Source organism: Sylvia atricapilla, chromosome 12 (genome assembly GCF_009819655.1).
Source record: "Sylvia atricapilla isolate bSylAtr1 chromosome 12, bSylAtr1.pri, whole genome shotgun sequence".
Taxonomy (NCBI): domain Eukaryota; kingdom Metazoa; phylum Chordata; class Aves; order Passeriformes; family Sylviidae; genus Sylvia; species Sylvia atricapilla.
The window spans coordinates 19207496-19227727 of NC_089151.1; the positions used below are offsets into that span (position 1 = coordinate 19207496).

The 20232-nt window shown below is 42.7% G+C and overlaps 1 protein-coding gene across 1 annotated transcript in view; it reads right to left on the reverse strand.

Annotated features, from left to right (window-relative positions):
- The window catches only part of SLC7A10 (solute carrier family 7 member 10), a 40453-nt gene extending 21084 nt beyond the window's left edge, over positions 1-19369 (reverse strand). Inside the window, exon 1 of the mRNA XM_066327967.1 lies at positions 19264-19369. Within this exon, the coding sequence (XP_066184064.1) occupies positions 19264-19357 (94 nt within the window). The 5' untranslated portion in view covers positions 19358-19369. The remainder of the gene's footprint in view (positions 1-19263) is intronic.
- Positions 19370-20232: the final 863 nt, after the last annotated feature.

Genomic DNA, 20232 nt, shown 5'->3' on the forward strand with positions numbered 1-20232 from the left:
CGTGCTCAGCTGTGTGCCTGCCTCCAAAACTGAGACCAAATGTGACCGAGTGCAAGTGCCACACTCCTTCTGGTGACAAAGTGTTCTTGTGAAAATCTGCCATGATTGTGCCCAAGAAGTACCTTCACTTCTCTTGGTGCAGGACATGTTTAAAAATAGGTGTGGTGGAGATCCTGAAGTGCTCCAGAAAATAAAGTGTCAGAAACTGCCTGATGAGAAGCAGTTTCCAGGAGGTCTTGGTCTGCAGGGCATTAGGGGTGAGAAAATGCAATATCCACCCTTCTCCAAACACAGCATGATATTTTGTCATCTCTTATTTCTTGGTGTTTGTTGCCTTTTTTTCTCCTTTTTACAATAATATGAAAGCGTTGGTATAAAAATACCATGACAAGCTCAGCTTTTGTTTAAAAATTATGTTACTAACCGCTATGAGTCAGAAGGCAAGCAAAATATCCTGAAATATATTATATCACTTCTGAGATCTTATCTAGTGTCCTGATTATTATTTTTTTTAAACAATGTTGAGAGCAGTTTCCACATCCTAGAAAAATAGGAAATAGGGGAGGGGAATTAAAAAAAAAAAAAAAAAAAAAAAAAAAAGAAATGTCTGTGTCTTTTTATCTCTCCAGTCAAGTAACACATCCAGAAGTGCTGGTAGTAAAATTAACAGAATGTTTGCACGGAAGAACCATCCAGAAGCTTGTCTGGTCCTTGTCCTGCTCTTTAAGATAGTTGCACCCAGAAAGTATTCTCTTTAAACAAAGTTCTGGCTGTTTCCAGCTCAGACAGAGTTGCAAAGGAGGAGCCCAGCCTGTTCTCCGTGAGCTGCATGCTCAGCCCAAGTGGCCAAATCTTCTGGGTCCTGGGTCAGGTGAACCCAAAACAGCTGTTGCAAAGTGTGTGTGAAGTGGGTCCAGCCTCTCCTATCAGCCATGCTCCTTCTCTGACTTAGTGGAAGAGGGTCCCAAACCTGGTTTTCTGTGAAGAGAATGCCAAGTCTTTTATTTATCATAATCCACACAGACTATAAAATAATGGATCTTGCAGCCTGTTAAAAGTACCCATCAGTTCTGTAAGAATGAACTTATTATATGTAGAGACCATATTTGGTCCTGCTTGGATAAAACCAAGCAATTTCCTGTAGAGTTAGCAAAGAAAAATATCACTTGTGCCTTTTTATTGCATGCACATTTCTTTAAAGATTTGTTGTACATCTGAAATTCTGAATGGATCAGTAATTTGTCTAAGCAGCTCTTTCCCTGACAAAGTGAAGTATTAACAACAAGGAAATTCTGTGCCTTTTAAATTTTTTTTAGCTGCAGTCAAGTAAATCAGTTTGAGAGTAGTTGTTCAGTGAAGGATTATAGCAGGCAACATTGCTAAAAAACTGTGCATGGTTCATGAATCTGAGTGCTGCCAGACTCCTGCTTTGATGGAGTGCTGTTTGGTGTCCTCAGGAGATGGCACTCCACGCTCAGTGGGTCACTCAGGGCACACTGCAGGTGAGGAGGTGGGAGCTGTGATGTTCAGAGGCAGGCAGAGGAATCCCTGTGAGAACTGGGCTGTCCTGCTTCCTTCAGCGTTGTTGTGGAGGTGCATCCCATGTTTATCCAACCAGAACAGGAACTGGTAAGAGTAGTCATTCACAGCAGTCAGCAGCATCAAAGATTATATTCCCAACTGTAGAGTGGGTGTTTAATTGCTACAGTTGTGACAGATGGTCTGAATATGTGTCTGGGGATATTTACTATGAAGGGCAAATCTGGCACCCATTTCTCAATGTCAGTGTGTACAAGCTGTAGGAAATGGGATTTTTTTTTTTTTTCTTTTAAAGTAAATGTTTGAGACCAACCTGATTTCAGGTACAGCTCTCTCTTGATATATTGGTATATTGTATCCTCAACAACAGAGACAGGCAGTTTTCACTGAGAATAAAATAATAATCAAAAAGTTCTCCCATCCTCTCAGCACTCCCACATCTAGGGTGACATTGTGCAGGCCAACAGGGTGACAGTCTGTGTCACTGCTTAAAAAAGTTTTCTTATAAACAAATGCTGAAGCTTTGCATCCTGCCGAGGAATTATAAATAAATATATCTTTTTTCAGTAGAAAATATTGTAAAGAATTGAGAATCCTGTTTGGCGACAGCAACAAAAAAGCTTAATCAAAAGGAATTGTGCTTTGCAAACTGTTTAAATCCAAATTAAATACGAGGTGGATTATGTCAATAACGGTGATGATGTAACTCATTATGGATATTTATTTATGTATGTATTTAGCAGCAATCTGCTAAATGAAGCAGCTTCTGGTGCAGCTAATTGCCAGTAAATTGGCTCCCAGGAGTGAAACACTCCCAGCTGAGGATGTCAGTGGCTGGTTTTGACTGCCACTGCCTGTTGGTGAACTCAGGGCAGGACACAGCTACAAAACCAGTCAAGAAGTAAAAAGCACAGCTCGTAATTTTGGTGCAAACTGGAAATTCGGTGGCAGCACAGCCAGCCCCAAGGACTCTGTTTATTCACAGTAAATGAACTTGCTGCTGTCTGGCTGGCTGAGCTGAAGTTCTGGCTCAGCCCGGTGCCAGGAGAGGTGTCTGCCATGCCCCACAGCTGCTCTGAGCTCCCAGGGACTCAAGGCCAGGCTCAAGGTGCTGCTCAGGCTTTGCCTTGCTCTTCTCCAGCTCACTGACACAAGTGTAGCCCCTAATGCAAGAGATTAGAAGTGTCCCCTCCTCCCCTACTAAAATACAATGACTCAAAGAAATTCTGCATCAAGAAAACAAGTATAGAAAATTATTAGGCTGTAGGGACTCAACAGAATTAAAATTATCAAATACTTCAAGTGTGTTTTCTGAACCTCTAGTCGCACATGAATTTAGGCTATGTGGCAGTTAAGGTATTTAGTGCAGTTTTTTGAGCTTTTTGCTTTTAAATAGCACTCAGAAAACTTAATGAAAAACAGATGAAAAACAAAAGGATCTATAAAGCCTGGCATTAAAATAATAGCCAGTTAACTTCATATGCAAGTGAAAGAAATGGAACTTCTGTATCAGTGGAAAATTATTTATGACTGATCTGCTAATGTGCTTACAACATCCCCCCCAAATGCCTGTAAAAATAACAGTGATAATTTAATGTCTACAGGGATTAGTATTTAACAAAATTAAACAAACTTAAAACCTGACTTCAAATATTTATGTTAAAATTCCTAGCAAGCAAGAACATGACCAGCCATTATAAACTGCTATTCCAGCATTCCAAGTGGACTTTACTGCGTTAAGAATTTATAATCTGATTAGACTACACACAACTTTAAAGATTTTAAAAATTAGGCTGCTTCAAATACGGACAGAAGTATTTTCCTTAACTTCTGATAGGTGTATAAAGAAGTTTATCTGCCTTCTGAGCACTCATATGCAGGTGTAGTCCACGAGGACTTGAAGAACCACAGTTTTCTAACAGTGAAGGTGTGGATAGAACAGAAAACTGAGTTAAGGAAAGTAAATATTTCAGGCATAGCTTCCCTAATAAAACTTGATGCAGTCTTACAAGGTGTGCAACCGTCTCTTCAGTGAGGAGGGTTAGATTTTGCTATTGCATGAGGTACTATGGAGATCTGTAAATACTTTAAATTTCTATTTATTAAAAATCAATACCTGCTCAGCAGGGCACAGCTGCAGGAAGGACAGGGAAAAAGCAGACTTGCCCAGCTTGTGGGAAATGGGCTGGAAATACCTGTTATCTAGTGAACCTGAATTGCTGTGGCAAGGATGGAATATCATTCTTATCCTGAATTTTAGTGAATGTTACTGTGGGTGCCAAATTTTTGGTTTGCTGTTCTCCCCAGTAATCAACCAGGATAATGGCATGTATCCTTCCCCAGAGAGAGAATACCCTCTGCCTTCTCATCTGTTATTTTAATACAAGACTTATTAAATTGCAAAGACCACTGATAAACAGAACTAGCAAGTGGATACAACTTGTACATGCCAGCTGCATTGTTGTGATTTTGGGAGTGTGTTAGGCAGCTGTGTTGCAATTAGATGAAAAAATCACAATCTAAAGAAGGGCAATCAAGGCAAATTTATTCTAACCTCACTCTTCACGGATCTTTAATATATCTGGGGCCATTTGAATAGTTATTTAAAAGCAGTAAGCTGCACATTTGGCTCTGGCTTAAAAGTATATAAACTGCTTAATGATGATGGTTTGTTTGGATTCCCTTTCCACCAGTAGTGGAAGGCAGCCTTAAAGGAAAGCAGTACTCTAATCCTGCAGGACACATTTATGGGACTGCAGTGCTTTGCTATTCAGCTGCAGCCTGCTGCTTGCCACAGGAGACTGACCATGCTCAGGCTATTAGCAGTCAAACCTCTGCCAAAGTACCCGACAGCTTAAACCCACAAAAACATGGTGGTTTAAAATTTCTACCTTTCTGTAAAAATTAGTGACAATTTATCAATTACTTTTCTTCTACAGGAGCAGGTTAACTTACAGAAAATTCATCAGGAAAGCTTCTAAGCCTCTGTTTTGGTAACATAATGTTCACAAAATAATCTTTCTTCAGCATCATTCTCAAAAAGGAGGTTCACTACTTTGGCATGTGTTGACTACTTGTAGGAAGGGCACCTCTGTACCATAAAGACCTCACTAAATGAGATATGATGTGGTGATATTCCCATTACAGTATTTGAGTCAAATGCAAATGTTCCAATAACCAAAAATAGCACTGGAAGCTCTGATCCAGTTCTCTGGCTTGCAAGCATCATGCTCTCCTGAGTATCTATGTGGGCATACACTAGGTATGATAGATGAATTTAGAAATCCTTTTGCCCAAAATTGCAGGGCCTAACTGAGAAGGAAAGCTGGTTGTCCCCATCAGTCAGGGCCAGTCCTGAGCTGCTGGAGACCAAACATTCAGGTGATGTGCTCAGGGGACAGATCTGTGCTGAGGCAGATAAATGGCCAGGAGGTGCTGGGGATCAGGCCATGCTTAGGAGCATGTGAAATAATAGAGATAACAGATGTCTGCTAGTACACGGTTTTATTTCGTTTTATTTGAGTAACATTGTTGCAGTGTGTTTATTTCAAAGAAGAAGTTAAAGCCTCTGTGATAGGATTTTGTTGTTGCTCTAAACTGAAACTCCTTTTATTCTGCTAATCCTTTCACAGGCTGCAGGCTCTGTCTCCTCTTTTCAGGCACACAGTCCACTGCTTTATTTTCCTGCTCCTCTGTTCTGACTCTTGTACTTGGTCTGACTTCTCTACTTCCTTAACTTCTGACTTGCTCTCCTCTTCTCCTGCCAGCATTGGGATATGTGGGCTGCATTTCATTACCATGAAGAGGAAACCTCAGCCTCCCTTGCCCTTCTCTGTACACTGCAACGATAAGGCAGAAATATCAGGAAAAGCCTTGTCCTAGGGACCAGGTGACTTTTTCAGTGGGATATTCTCAATGTGAGCTCCCACATGCTGCTGCACTCAGAGCAGCCTGTGCAGGACTACAGCTGTGCCAGGAGGGGATTACATACAACCTGCTACTCTTGCTGAGCTTCACATTCCTCTTCTGCCTTATTCCCTGACACCAGGGACCTTCAGCAGGGTTTCCTGCAGGGCAGCACTGCCAGCTAAGGATGAGGGAAGCCCCCAGAGCTGCAGAGCAGTTCTTTTTGGTGGTTCCCACTGCATCCCCACACTGGCAGTGGTACATGGGTCTATGGGGAAACAGAGGCTCAAACTTGCCCCAGCTGTGGGACTTCAGCACAGAAAGGAGCTACTGTGACCCTTGAAGCAAAAGAGAGAAGGCTTCAACCTGATTTCCAACTGAATGCCGAACTTACCTTGATGTTGTGAGAGGGATGTGGAGGAAACCCTGTGATGTTCCTAAAATGTCTGGATTGCCCTGGTGAGAAAGTGCAGCACTGCACACTGACTGCTCTCTATAATAATGCAGCTTTATGTTCTTTTGGCCCTTGTTATCTGTCCAACATCTGGTTTCTGTGCTCTCTGGATCTCAATATTCTGACCTAGAATTTCACCTGCAAATGGCAGAAATGTGTTGTTAAATCCCCTGATGTAGAAATGGGCAGCGAGTAAAGCATACTGGAAGATATGGGGGTCTTCTCTAGGACACTGTGTGACTGATTACTAACTGATAAATTCTGATTTTTGAGGAAAGCAACTGACAGTGGAGATTAGGCCTTCTGTAAAGGCTAAAGTCCTTCTATAGATGCCAGCCCATTCAGCTGATTTAATGTTTGTCCCTTGGCTGAGAAATCCCACAAGTGACAGCTACATCTCTGGGAGTGCTTTCACAGGGCCCTCTACACCTGCAATGGTTTTCAGTATTTGCCAAGAAGAAAAGCAGTTATAAAATGCTGCTGTAAAGCTCACCAACTCACCAACTCATAAAACCAGCGAGAGTTCAGCTGTGTCAGGGAGTGCTGTGGCTCAGAGGAGGACAATATGACATACAGCTTTACAGCAGCCCACTCTTCAGCCCTACTCATGCCAGTGGTAAAGACCCCTGCACCATCTTTGAAGCATAATTTGTTTTATGGGAAATGCTGAGGTTTTTTTCCTTTTTTCTCTCCCTAACTCTTTTCTTTTTGCTCATTGTGATTGATCACGGTGAACAGATTATTCAGTCTGGAAAATCCATCAGCCTCTTGCTGTCCATTCCTGAAAGCTGTCAGTCCTCATGGATGTGTCATTGCCCAAATCAGAAAGATTAAATAAAACATCAGTAGGCAATTTCCAGAGTTACACAGCACACACAGAAGGATTTTTTTGTTATGGTCTAGCAGAAGAAACCAGCCTGGAAGTTGGCATGTCTCTCTGACCCCACACTGCTCCACAACCCCTGATTACTGCACATAGCACCTCTGCAGCTTTTTGCTGTGAAAAATGTTTATCCTTCAGAATTAAATATTTTATTTGCATTATTGGTGTCCTTGCAACCCTCAGGCTACCAAAAACCCATGTGTGCTCTGCACCAGCCAAGGGACAGTGTGAGACTTTTGGAGCAGCACTACAGGAATGAGCAGCTTTGGAGAAAAGACACAGCCTGGACTTGATTGAACAACTGCAAATAAACCAAAACCTAATTCCCACTCTTGCCTCAGATTTTCTCTCAAATTACTGGGGTTTATGCCTTCTGCTCTGATCCCACCAAAGTGAGCCCTGCAAAAGTGTCCTCAGACTCAGGCTGGTTGGTGAACATTTGACTGTACTTACACAGCTTCTGCAAACTTGGGATCCATTAAGAGCATCTCTAAACTAGGCATCACTTAATCCTTGATTTCTGAGGGGGTATAATGGGAACTTCAGTATGCTAAACTTTTAAGGTAAAACTTATTCTTCAATATTACCCTGAACAGTAAAAGGCTAAAATATTCAAAGTGCCTTCCTGAATTGAAATTCTCAGCAATACATATTTAAAACAAAGCTATATGAAAATGGCAGTAAAAACCATCCAAATACATCAACTGTTGTGTATAGCTCAGGTTATGTTATTGAGAAGAAAGACTGACTTGGAATTTCCTATAAGGTCCACTGCCATGGCCTAGGATCTTATTTTGGATGCAGATGTAAATGAGACGAACTTTTTAGCACAGCTTGGGGTAATTGCAGGTTTCACACCTCCTTGAACAGAAGTCATTCAATCTCTCAAGTTTACATTCTTCTGGCTGTAAATCTGTGTTGGTGTATTCTGTATAATTAGTTTTACCTCTTAGCATGGTAATCTTAGGATTTATGTCTCTCATTTACATCTCTAGCTGGCTTTATCTCTGTTTTATCAAAGAATACAAAGGCTACGGTCAATGAACTGAGGTGGAATTTAAAAGCAAAAAAAATGGTATTTATGTGTCCTGGGGTGTGTACAACTATTGCACAATGATATTTGACTGAAAGCTTGCACTTAACTCAAAGTGCACTTTGGTAAACAGCTCAACCTGAGTTTAAATGAGATTTACAAACACCTATTAGCTCAGTATACACTTTGACAGACACCACTTATGATGTATATATACATGAATTTATGATTTATATGTATTTATGATGTACTTATGATGTACACTGTCCACATATTTATAACCAGTGCTGACTTATACCTTGACTTTATTTTAAAATGTATAATTTATATTAAAGAACATGTTTAGACAATTTTACTGAGGAGAACTAGAAACTCCTGGGTTTCCAAAAGAAATGGCAGCTTTTCTTGCAGTTCTTAAATATCTATGATCTAGGAATTTAAGGACCTGTTGTAATATGATCATGAGTTAGTAATACTACTATATAGTATTCTTATGCATGTATGAATCTTGTATTTGCAAATATCACAACTATCTTTTGATATATAAGTATCTTCAGAATTAGGAGACTTCATGTTGCTCACTGATGTCTTTATTTATCAGGTTTATCCAAGCAGTTGACCAGGTGTGTAAAAAAATTCATCAAAAGAATGTCACTCCTGCTCCCTGAATAAAAAAAACTTGTTCATAGAATAGTCTGAGTGCATATAAATGTGGAATTAAATCATCTAATCCTGCAAAATAGATGTTAACACAGACTTGGACACCCTTGCCATCACAGTGTATGGGACCCTGGTTATAATCCAGACTTTCTGTTCTAGTTTTCCAACAGACTGGACATCTGCCTTGTTTTCTTGTTTCCTAGTTTCCTAAAGTCGCAGACTTATGTTTGAAGCATGTTCTTTACAAATGTCACTTTACAGAAGCTTTCTCCTTGGTTTGGGGTTTTTCAGTTCCAGTGCTTCTGAGCAGCTAAATCTAAATCTCAACCATGAACTCCTCGGACTATTTCAGAAGGCCTCAAAGGGAAACAAAGGGATTCTGTTAATATGGTATATTCATGGACCATTCAGGGACGTTCTGTGAGTGGGAAGCTAAAAGGGAATTTGCTCCTTTTGGCCTTGGTGTGCCCCTTTCCCTGTCTGAACCATAGAGGATAATCCCTAACTGCTGTAAAGAGCAGCCAGGATGCTGCTCCTGTCCCCTGGCTACGTCTGACCAATGACAAGTGTGTTCATCTTTAGATGAGTGGTAAAATGAGTGAATGGGACTGGCCCCTGTGACTTCAATTAATGAGAACAAATTACTCTTGTTGGCTTTGCTCTCTGCTGTGCAACTTGAACATTAAGGTTCATTCTCAACTGCTTCACTGCAGTGGGACTGCCAACCTCGCTCAGGTACGTGGCCAATAAAGGATTAATGTGTTTGCACCTCGCTGCTTTAATTTAATTTAAAGCCTGATCCTATGAGGCAATGAAGTCCTCCACTCTTCTTGCTTTCAGTAGGGTTTGAGGGATTTGGGACCAGACAAGAAAAGGGTGTTTAATTTTCTGTCAGGAGCACAAGCACGTGAAGGAGAGCCATTCCTTCTGTAGGCACTCGTAATATGTACAGGATTGGGCACTTTTTGTAATAGTCTGCTTAAAACTTACTGTGTTGCTAGGGAACTGGCCCTGTCCACAACCAAAAAACATGGAGACATTGTGTCCTACTGGTTTCTGGCAGAGTTTACCATAAGAAATGTCTTAATTGCAACAAGATCTACTAGCAGGAGTACAAAAATGTGATTTGTCAGCTTTTTTGTCAGCTTTTTTTTTAATTACAAATATTTTAATTCTATCACACACATGGAAATCCCTTTCAAGCTGAAGGCTAGGCATGTGAGGACACCACCAGAATCAAACACTTCTTTCCTTTATTCTTTAAAATACTGATTCAGCTATTTTTAAATTTACTTGAGTCAAAGTACACTGTTTGGAAGCTTAACAAGCTTGGATACTCTCTGCTCTTTTGTACAAATTAAGGCTATTACTGTTTTCAAGACTCTTATTAAAAGACTTGATTATGTATGCTTCCAAAATGTATGGCTTTTCAAGTTTCCAGACTGCATTTAAAAGTACCAGAAATAAGAAACCTGTATTTATGGAGACCTAGAATGACGTTTCTGATACAGTTTTTTATGCCTTTCAGGACAGCAGAACTGTCTGAGTTGTTTTAAATTACTGATACAACAAGGCTTGAAACTCCAGATACCAAAGAATGAGTCTGCTATCAAAACAGGACAAGATCTGGGCAGAGAGAAAAATTAACCATGGGGAAATCGAAATGAAATATAGTCTGAGGTGACCTCCCTCAAAACAAACAAGTAAATCCTGTCCTATTAAGCTCTCAGGAGAGCTGCTAAAGAATTTTGAAATAATCCAGACAAGGAACTCAACCCCACATTTTCATTCTTGTCAGTCCTTTTCTTGCAACTCCCTAAGAAAAAAATGATCCCTTGTGTGTTCTGTACAAAAAGATAAATTTTTATGATATAAAAGCACACACTTTAAAGCTGTAAGTCCTCATTCCTTGGCAGTCATTACCTTCAGGTTTATGGAGAAACACATATTGAGCCTTTCCAAGGCATGGGTGGGCAGGGAGGCAAGAAACACTATTCTGGATTCTTCAGCCTTCCATGTGAGACCTGACCAGGAACAATCTCACAGCACAATACCATTAAAATCCTATCATAATATGGCACTCGTTAATAGTTTTTTCTCCTTCTCTCAGGATGGCTGCACAATTTAAAAAGATGGAAGACACTGAGGAACAGGGAGGCTAGCCAAGTAGGGATGTTTTTTCATGTCAGACCTGTAGTTTACAATGTCATGCAGGTGTACAGAAGTGCAATGGCCTTTTCACAAAACTCCTTGTGTTACAGAGAAGGCATTTCAATAGTCAGACCTCACCTTTTGTCCTCCACTGTCTGGATGCATCTCTATAAGAGATCAACTTTTTATACCAGCTGCTCATCCCTGTGTGATTTTCTAACCAGAGTTAATGTACAATAATTACTGTGCCTGACCAGTGCTACATGGGAATTAGAAATTTTGTGATGGGCAGCCTTGTGACATTCATTGCCACAGATCACATTAATATTGTGGATTTTGGCTCTCTGACCCATTCAACAGAATGAGATTCTTCCTTAACTGTATTTCTCCTGGTATTTGTGGATGTAAATAAGACCCTTATATTGTTCCAACATAATTTTTTGTGGTATACTATATTAAGATGTTTTGCCTGATCTAGATTAAGCAGCTTCATATAACTAATGAAAGAGCTATTGTTTTTCACAGCAGAAAAACTGCCACTCATCCAGATCATTGACCTATTTCTTGCAGTTAGAAGTAACCTTTCTAAAGTTTTACTGATTTTAAATGGTATGTTTTACACTTACTGACATTTTAGTCCCACATCTGAACTGTCACTATGCCATTATTTAAGGATCAGATTAAAAAAAAAATTCAAATTCAGATGCAAAAAGATTTTAGTTTTCTGTAAGTTTTGGTACTATTCTAAAGAAAGTGTTAAATGAATCAGAGCAATTGAGCTCCAGGGGTTTTTCCATTACTCAATGATACAGAAATTCCTCAGGCTTAAACATCACCAGTACAGTCCTCACCACTTTTCTTGCTCTGAGATCCAGTGGAATTTGTCTCTATTGCCTGAAAGAGATGATGAACCATATCTAGGAGCAAGAATTTAAACAGCTCACCCTAACACCAGACTGGTTCATACATTACCCTGCAATCAGAAAAGCAGCATCCAAGTTCCTGAAGATGGGAACAATTTGTAGGCAATCACTCTTCAAATCTTTCTTTTCACTCCTGACTTGCAAAGGCCAGTGCCAGAAGAAAACCTTAGGAGAACAAACTAATACTGCATAAAGAAATTTTGTGGAGGCTGACATGCACAAATATTATTTACCACTCTACATGTCTTTATCTGCAGCACAACAGGGCTTGCATATTCTCTATGCTTTCTCACTGTACAGAGAGGGATACAAGCATTTAAAAAGGAATTAGGGTGTTGAGGTACTCAGTCAATGTTGGATCACTGGCTCCCTACTTTTTGCCATGGAACATCTGCTAAAGAACTCTTTGGGAGACTTCTGGGTTTTTAAAGACCAGCAGAATAACACAGCACTGTTAGGATGTTTTATATTTGGGGCACTTCAGGACTGACAAATGCCTTCTCATTTTACCATGCTGCAATCAAGATGACAAAAAAGTGTGGCAGCTAGTAGAAACTCCCCCCACAGCACAACAAAAAACAGGGTCTCAAAAGGAAAAGTTTGGCACATGAAAAGCTGCAAACAAAAAAAAGCTAAACCTCCACCAAACCATTTCTGCTTGCTGTGAGCCTGCCAAAGCAGAGCAGACTTTCTCAACAGAAAAGGCTACATTATGCTAGAAGGAAATGAGCTGCAAGGCACAGGAAAAGGGAACACGAGTGGAGATTTATGGCACTGCTGAAAGCAGGCACTGTACTGCCAGATCAGGAGAGAGACACTTACCAAAGGATGCTACCTTTGTTAGTTCATCTGTCAAGGAAGGAGTTTCTGTGGTAGTGGATCTGAACTACTGGCATTCACTGCAGCGAGCTCATGGCTTCAGCCTTCTGAGCAGTCACTAGGTCTCAAGCACAATTTTCTACTTTTGTTCAGAAGGTAGGAAAATAACCCCCCCAAAAACTTGCAAAACTCACCCAAACTAAACCTGCTCAAACTATCAGTCAAGGAATACTTGATAGCTAATGACGTGGAAACAGAATTGTGTGGCAACTGTTGCAGAAAAGTACAAATTTAGCTTTTTTTTTTTTTTTTTTTCCTTCACATTGCACAGGTGGGACTTCACATGCTGAATTCTCCTTCATATGGACTGCAGCAGAAAGGCACATCTGTGGACAAATAAAACCCTTTTCTTTCTCCAGAAATATTCAGTAAAGAAAAATATAAATCTAAGGCTTTTAAGACTCTTTCCCCCCCACTCCTCTGCCAGGGATTTCTAATTACAGCTCCTTTTTAGACTTCCTGTGTAAGTAAGTTTAGTCTCAGAGGTAAGCTGCTAGCCCAAAGAAGCTGTAGAATCTCCCTGAATTTTTACCAAGCTTAATTTGAACTTTGCCATGGTTTTTACTTTCAAGTGAAAACTGCAGCTTGTTTTCAGCTCCCTAAACCCAAATGAAAGGCTACCCCAAACAATTCTGATGGAGAACTTTACATTGGAACAGGCTTAAAGACTGTGGGAACATGATATCACCCCTAAAATATCATGCCAGAAATGTAACTTGCATTTTGAATGGGCATCTGCTGCACCAAGGAAAATGTAGGTTCGATATTAGGGAAAAGTTTTTTATGGAAGGAGTGATAAAGTACTGGTATGGTCTGCCTGGGGAGGTGGTAGAGTCACTATCCCTGGATGTGTTTAAAAAAAGACTCAGTGCCATGATCTAGTTGAGGTGTTAGGGCTGGGTAGGACTTGATCTTCAGGTCTCTTCCAAGCTAGTGATTCTGTGATCTTTAGGTTTTTTTATTTTTTCAAATGCAGGACTGGATCTTTCTCAGTAGTATGAACCTTTTTTCCTATTGGGTGCCATATCAAATAATGGATACCTATTAGCCTAAATGTACATATAGAACCTGGACATGTAGCTTTCAGTAGTTTTGAATCTGTGCCTAAGCCTCTGGGCTATATGGAAAAAAACATTCACAAGTCCCTCAAAAGTGTCTTTGTGGTTTCTCACTAGTAAGGAATATGTGCCATTCATCTTGAACAAAAACTGCCTGAATTGATATGAGTTAGTTCTCTACAGTCCAGAGCTAGATCCTGAACTATCACCCTGAAAAAAAACCCAGTTGTGCATTTGTAAACACTTCGTGTGCTACATCAGTAAGTGCTATGTAATGTATATTAGCTAATATTTTTAGCTAATGCTAAAAATATTAGTTAACAAGGTGTGTAACAGATAAGAAAGGCCAACTCCTTTCTAAAATGTTTAGAAACTTTTTTTTAGTGTTTTTTTTACATTGAAGTGTAATCTGTATTACTCTCACAAGTCACCAAACAAAAGTGTGTCCTGAAACTGCAGTTAGCTGTAATAGTGAAATGCTCTCACACGGATTCAGAGAGGGAGAAAATTCTTGCTGCAATGACACTGTTTTCTATGACTCCAGGCAGGATCACAGAAATCAGGAAAAAAATCATCCAGTGATGTGGGTGGTGGTTTTCTGCTGTTTTTTTCATACATTTTTCTGTTGCAATCCTGTAACTTGGGTGCTACTCCAGTGAAGTCCACAGGGTCTGACTAGGAATGATCTCCTAATGATTTGATATGTTAATTGATTAACAGATGGATCTGATTCAATGACCAAAACCCAGTCCATTACACAATGGTGGCACATGAAACTTGACCAGAGCGGACAGAGCAGGCACTGTGATCCATTTGACTTGCAAAAGAGGAATGTGACAGCTGTTCCCAGTTCCATGTGTTCTCCCTCCCCAGGGTTAAGCTAGCAGCTTGCTGAATCCTGTACTAGGCTTCTGCCAGTAAAGACTATCTGTGGGATTTTAAGGGATGTTAGAATGGCGAGAAGCACAGGGGTAAGGAGACAGCGAATTGACACACAGGAAGGCTGGCAAATAGTTTTTTGTCACTGACAAGGAGGAAAAATCACATTAGAGTGCTGGATCTGGAAGTGATATTTATGCAACTAAAAACTCCCGTGTATATGCAATTATTTGTATATAAGTATGATGACAGGCAGATATAATGACAACCAAGGCAGTTCAGTTGTTCCCTTGATGCATTATTGTGGGCTCGGTATTTTCTCAGCTGAGAACTGCCGAGCTCTTCCCAAGGGAAACTTTTCAACAGTTTTCTTTTTTCCAAATCAACCTTATGTAAACAATATTCCTTTCCCATAACAACAGGTGCTGTTTGCTATTTCTGTTACTTAACCAAGAGGAGACGTGTCAGTCCTATGGACCAATAATGTGCCTTTTTAGCACAGCATGTTATAAAAGGGCTGAACGAATTGTAAATAAAGCCTTCTGATTTCTACTACCTTCCGACTGGAGCCAAGCATCTGTATTTCGTGTCCTATTGCAACAGATTATTGTGGTAAATTGCACTACATCCTAGGACAACCCTGGCTAAGCAAGTATCTCTGATGGAAGGAGGCTTTTCAGCTTGGAGGCATTCTGCTGAGACCCTCCACTGGGTGGCTGACCGACGTCAGCTCTGGATCAAAGGAAGTGTGTGCTGTTGTCTAAGCAATGTGGACAGATAAATTCCAGAAAGTTACTTTCAGAACTTGCAAAAACTGAACATATTGCTCACTGGTCAGGTGAACATAGTTTTGTTGCTATCACTGGACCTGAATCAGGAACCAGTTCATAAGGGGTCTTACATCAAATCTGTGTGTGAGGAGACTAAGTACTGCAAGCATTTTTTAAGCAACGCCAAGTCAGCTGATGTAGATAACTTGACTGCCTGTGCTCAGCAAAATGAGATCTATTTAGTTTTAGCTGGCATCTTTTATTGTAGTTTAATCTGTAAGTCTTCTAGTAGGTCTCATATAACCTGATATTAAATCATTCATTAATGTACAACAGATTTCATCATAATGCTGACCCTATGGCCACTTTCACACAGTTTTGCAACCACATAAATAAAGATTTTAAGCGATGTATAACTGTTTGTTTTATATAATGTTACTTGATCTGTATTAAACAGTCAAACAACCCTTTTAAAGTGTGTTATATATGTAATTTGCATATACAGTTAAATATACATTTCTGAAGTAAGAACAGTGAATTTTGTTATTCAGACCCAAAGAACCAGGCTGGTATCACACATTCCTCAGTCTGTGCTTTCTAGTTCTTGTACTTTTCTAAGGAACAAGGGAATGTGGTAGAAATTACACAAAGACAAGTCATGAAACTTCTTACTTAGCTTTTTACCTACACAGGCAAAACTCCAAGGAAGGCACTGTACAGCTGAGATGCCTGTGCTCAAAGAAAACACACATGCAATAATCTTAACTGCATATACGGTTTTACAAATGAGATGTAAAACCAGCTATGCATATGTGCGTGAAATACCTGTTCAATCAAATACATCTAATTGATTTCTGTGTCTGCTAAATAAAATCTAGTGTGGATTTCAAACAATTATATACTATCTATAGGTTATTATCTAGGAGATAATAACACATGTATGTCACTACTTTTTAAGCTGCATCACTTCATCTAAGCACTGGCAAGCTTGATTTGCAGTGCATTTGAGTGCATTAGATTATTAATGTCTGCAGCCCATGAGAGATTTGTTTTCACTGTATATAACCACATTTGAGACAGAGCAGTTTGGGTGCTTCTACAGCATGTCTCAGGCACTTTCCAAAAGTGCTCTTTTCTGTGACAAAGATGAATTGCCAGAAAGATTTGTTACTACTACTAAACACTTCAGTTTTGCAGTCATTAACTACCTGTCTCTTTTTAGAGTTAATAGGTTTTGTATTTAGTACCTGCATTTACACTAGGATACTCAGAAGAGCTGCCTCAGTGTGATATAAACTTTGGAAATAGTCTTCTTCTCTAATCAGGCTTCTTTGTAAACAAGTTAAAAAATATAAATGAAGTAATGAAGGACAGACTCACGTTGTATGAAAGCTAGGCTGGTGGAAGAGATCAGGAGACTGTTCTATGGGCTAGATATAGAAAAGATATATTCCCAATTTGATGCAGTTTATTATAGGTTTTTCCTACATAGTTTTTGTTAGATGAACTGGTAGTTCTCATGGCAAAACCTTTCAAACCTCTACAAAAGGAGGATAAAAATTTGAAAGGATGAGTTCTGTAAGTGCAGTAAGATAGCATAGCAATTTATTGTGTTGATGAATACCTTAGTTGTAAAAGTAGTAAGAAAATTGCCCTACAATTCAAAACATGGCAAGAAGATGAGAAGAAAGAAGAAAAAGAAGACCTGTTTTCCAGGGAATTATCACAAGGTATGGGAGCTTCAGGACAACTGGCAAGATACAGGCTGTCTGTGCCCCTCCTGCTCCCTGAACCAGAATGTGTCCCGTGCTCACAGGGCAGGCTGAGCCAGAGGCATGGTGTGTTTAACCTGGATGACATGATGTACCTGTAGGGGTTGGTTTTATTCTCTTGGTTGCAACTGTGATGGGAGTACTAACAGACTACAAAATATGGAGAGATCCTGCCATTATTGGAATTCTCTCAAATAAGGTATAATGGTGACAAAGGTGCTCCCACCCCCAAGCCTTCTCTTTCACTGCATGTCATTGCTTTCTGAGTGCTCCCTAGCAAAATTTGACTCCCCAGCTCTGCAATTTATATAATGCCTTATTTTAAGCAAGCAGAATTAGTGTACAGAAGGCAACCACGAACTTATTAATCACATATTTACAGTATTTTTCAAATACTCCCTCATGTTTCCTCTTCTTAATTACTAGAAGATTATAATTCTCTATATCCATCCTGCTGCTGATTAGAATTGTAGAACAGTCAGCTAAATCAGAACAAAGCTAGACTACATTCCTACTACTTACCACTTCATTACAGAAGACTTTAATAGATGATGTAATTTCATGCATCTGCACACAAACAAATCAAACTAAAAAATAGGATCTTATGGTTGTGTTTCAAATGTCTTCTACGAAAATATGGGAGAATTTGCAGGCAAATTTTTAGGCTTTATGTGGCAAAGCAGACAACCTTCTCTAATACTTAAACCACTTGAGAATACTACAGTTTATCATAAATGTCAGTGCTTTCCCCTGCTCAAATGTCCTTGATTAGATGAGAGGCTATTTCACAAGATTTATTTTGGACAGGTATGACATATATGAATTCTGCTTGCAAGATATTGCAAATAAGGTTGATGAAAGATTGACTGGGAGAGAAGGGTAGCAGTCTCAAGATACCATTCTCTAATACCTAACAAAGATATAGACACCGTAAATCTTCCCTATGGCCAACAGGGGAATACCTAACCATGGAAGTGCCTTACCTACAGCAATGTGCAGCACTCAATACTTCATTCTAACACAAGGTCATCTGTGCTCCACTGAGATCCAGAACCTAGATTTCCCCCCTTAAATATGCTGAGGGATTCAAAATGAAGGTATTTTTGTATATGTAGAGCACATCTTCCCACAAACTGCGGGTACAGATTTTAGTGTTTCACTATGGGAATCGACGGAAATATTTTCATGTATCCGCCTTGCTCAAAATGATCCTGTTCAACGGCATTGAAATTTCTTTTTTTTTTTTTTTTTTTCTTTTTTTTGCAAGACCATATCTACCTACATTGGACATAAAGGCAAACATGACCAAGAGCATAAAACTGCAGGAGAGCATTGTGATCACCTATAGGAAGCATGCAGTGAAGTCTTCTTCCTCAGGCTTGGTGACATCAATCACAGAGACACATCGGGTGTCCCGGCCAATTCTGCTACTGAACAGTGTATTCCCCGTGGATGTGGCAGATCCTGCTGTGCCCGTTGTTACCTCTCCGTGCTGCCACGGACCTTGACACAACTCACTGCAAGTCTTGCCCACGGGTCTTGCTGCAGGTCTGCTGGGTCTTCCTACGGGCTTTTGACGCTCACTGGGTTAGTACAGGCTGCTTTTATTCTCCTGGGCAAATCTTCCTTCCCCACGCTCGTCCCCGCACTCCAGCCCACAGGGCGCAGTGACGGAGCACACGGAGCGCGGCTCTGAGCTGTCCCGATGTCCCCGTTCCGCCCGCGATGGAGCAGCCGGCTCTGGCGGGCCCGGACCGCGCTGCCGGCCGTGGCTGCTGCGGGACAGCCCGGAGTGCCAGCCCCGGGGCCAGCGGGGACACCCCGCCTGCCCGGAGTGCCAGCCCCGGGGCCAGCGGGGACAGCGGGGACACCCCGCCGGCCCGGACTGACAGCCCGGAGTGCCAGCCCGGAGTGCCAGCCCGGAGTGCCAGCCCCGCGGCCAGCGGAGTGCCAGCCCGGGCTGCCGCCCTCGCTCCGCGAAACCCCATCGCAGAGCGGCGAGTCGGTCCGCTGCAGCCCTACAAGTAAGCGCCGCCTCAGCGGCTCAGCGGTCATCAGAAAAGTCTTGAGGAAACCTCACGACTTTGCGTTCAGCCGAACGACCGGGCAGAGGGGACTTACCCCAACGGGCACCCCAGCACGGACCGTGTGTTACAGCGACTGCCGCCCAGCTCGCCGCTGGACGAGCCGCGCCGTGACCATGCCACAGCGCGCTGTCACCTCGCCGGTCCCGCACACCTGCCCGCGGAGCCGCGCATCGCCCCACCGCCGCCCGTCCCCGCGCCGGCCGGTCCCGAGCCGCCGTCCCGGCACAGCGGAGCGGACCGGGCCGTCAGCGCCGCCGCGGCGGCCTTACCGATGATGATGGCACAGGCGCTCACCAGCCCGATCTCCTTCTTCAGCGCCACCCGCTCGGGGCCGCCGGGCGCGCGCTGCTCCCCGCCGGCCATCGCTGCCCGCGCTGCTCTGCCCCGCGCCCCGCGCATGCGCCGCCCCGCGGGCCGGGCCGGGGGGGCGATGGGGGAGCCGGGGGTGCCCGCGGCCCCTCGGGGCGGCCGAGCCTGAGCGCTGCGCCTCACCCGGGGCGCGGACACCCGCGGCGGTGTCCCCGGGAGCCGCAGGGACGGCGCTGCTCTGCCGGGGCTGAACGCCGAGCGCTGCGCTCGGGCACTCGGCGTGTGGGGCAGCGGGTCCTGCCCGGCACCACGAGCCAGCCTGGCGCCGAGCCGGGCCCCCTGACAGAGCCGGCCCCGCAAGGGCTCCGCGCCGGCCGCCTCCCGCTGGGCTCTATCAGTTGAGGTAGCGCGATAACATAAAGAATAAACATTTTATTGCTCGTCATCAGTACTGCCAGAGTTAAAACCAAGACGGTGAAGCCCAAGATTGGCTGGTTTCCGTACTTTAACGTTAGTTTCCCGCTCTTTCTTCCTACGTTGTCCCACACTTGTGAAGGGATCCAGCCGCAGCCCGTGCCGGCAGCGGCTCCCTCGCACCGGCGGGACTGAGGGGACTGCGGGGACTGCGGGGACTGAGGGGACTGAGGGGACTGTGGGGGCTGAGGGGACTGCCGGGGCTGAGGGGACTGAGGGGACTGAGGGGACTGCCGGGGCTGAGGGGGCTGAGGGGACTGAGGGGACTGCGGGGACTGCGGGGACTGAGGGGACTGAGGGGACTGTGGGGGCTGAGGGGACTGCCGGGGCTGAGGGGACTGAGGGGACTGAGGGGACTGCCGGGGCTGAGGGGACTGAGGGGACTGAGGGGACTGAGGGGAATGAGGGGGCTGAGGGGACTGAGGGGACTGCGGGGGCTGAGGGGACTGAGGGGA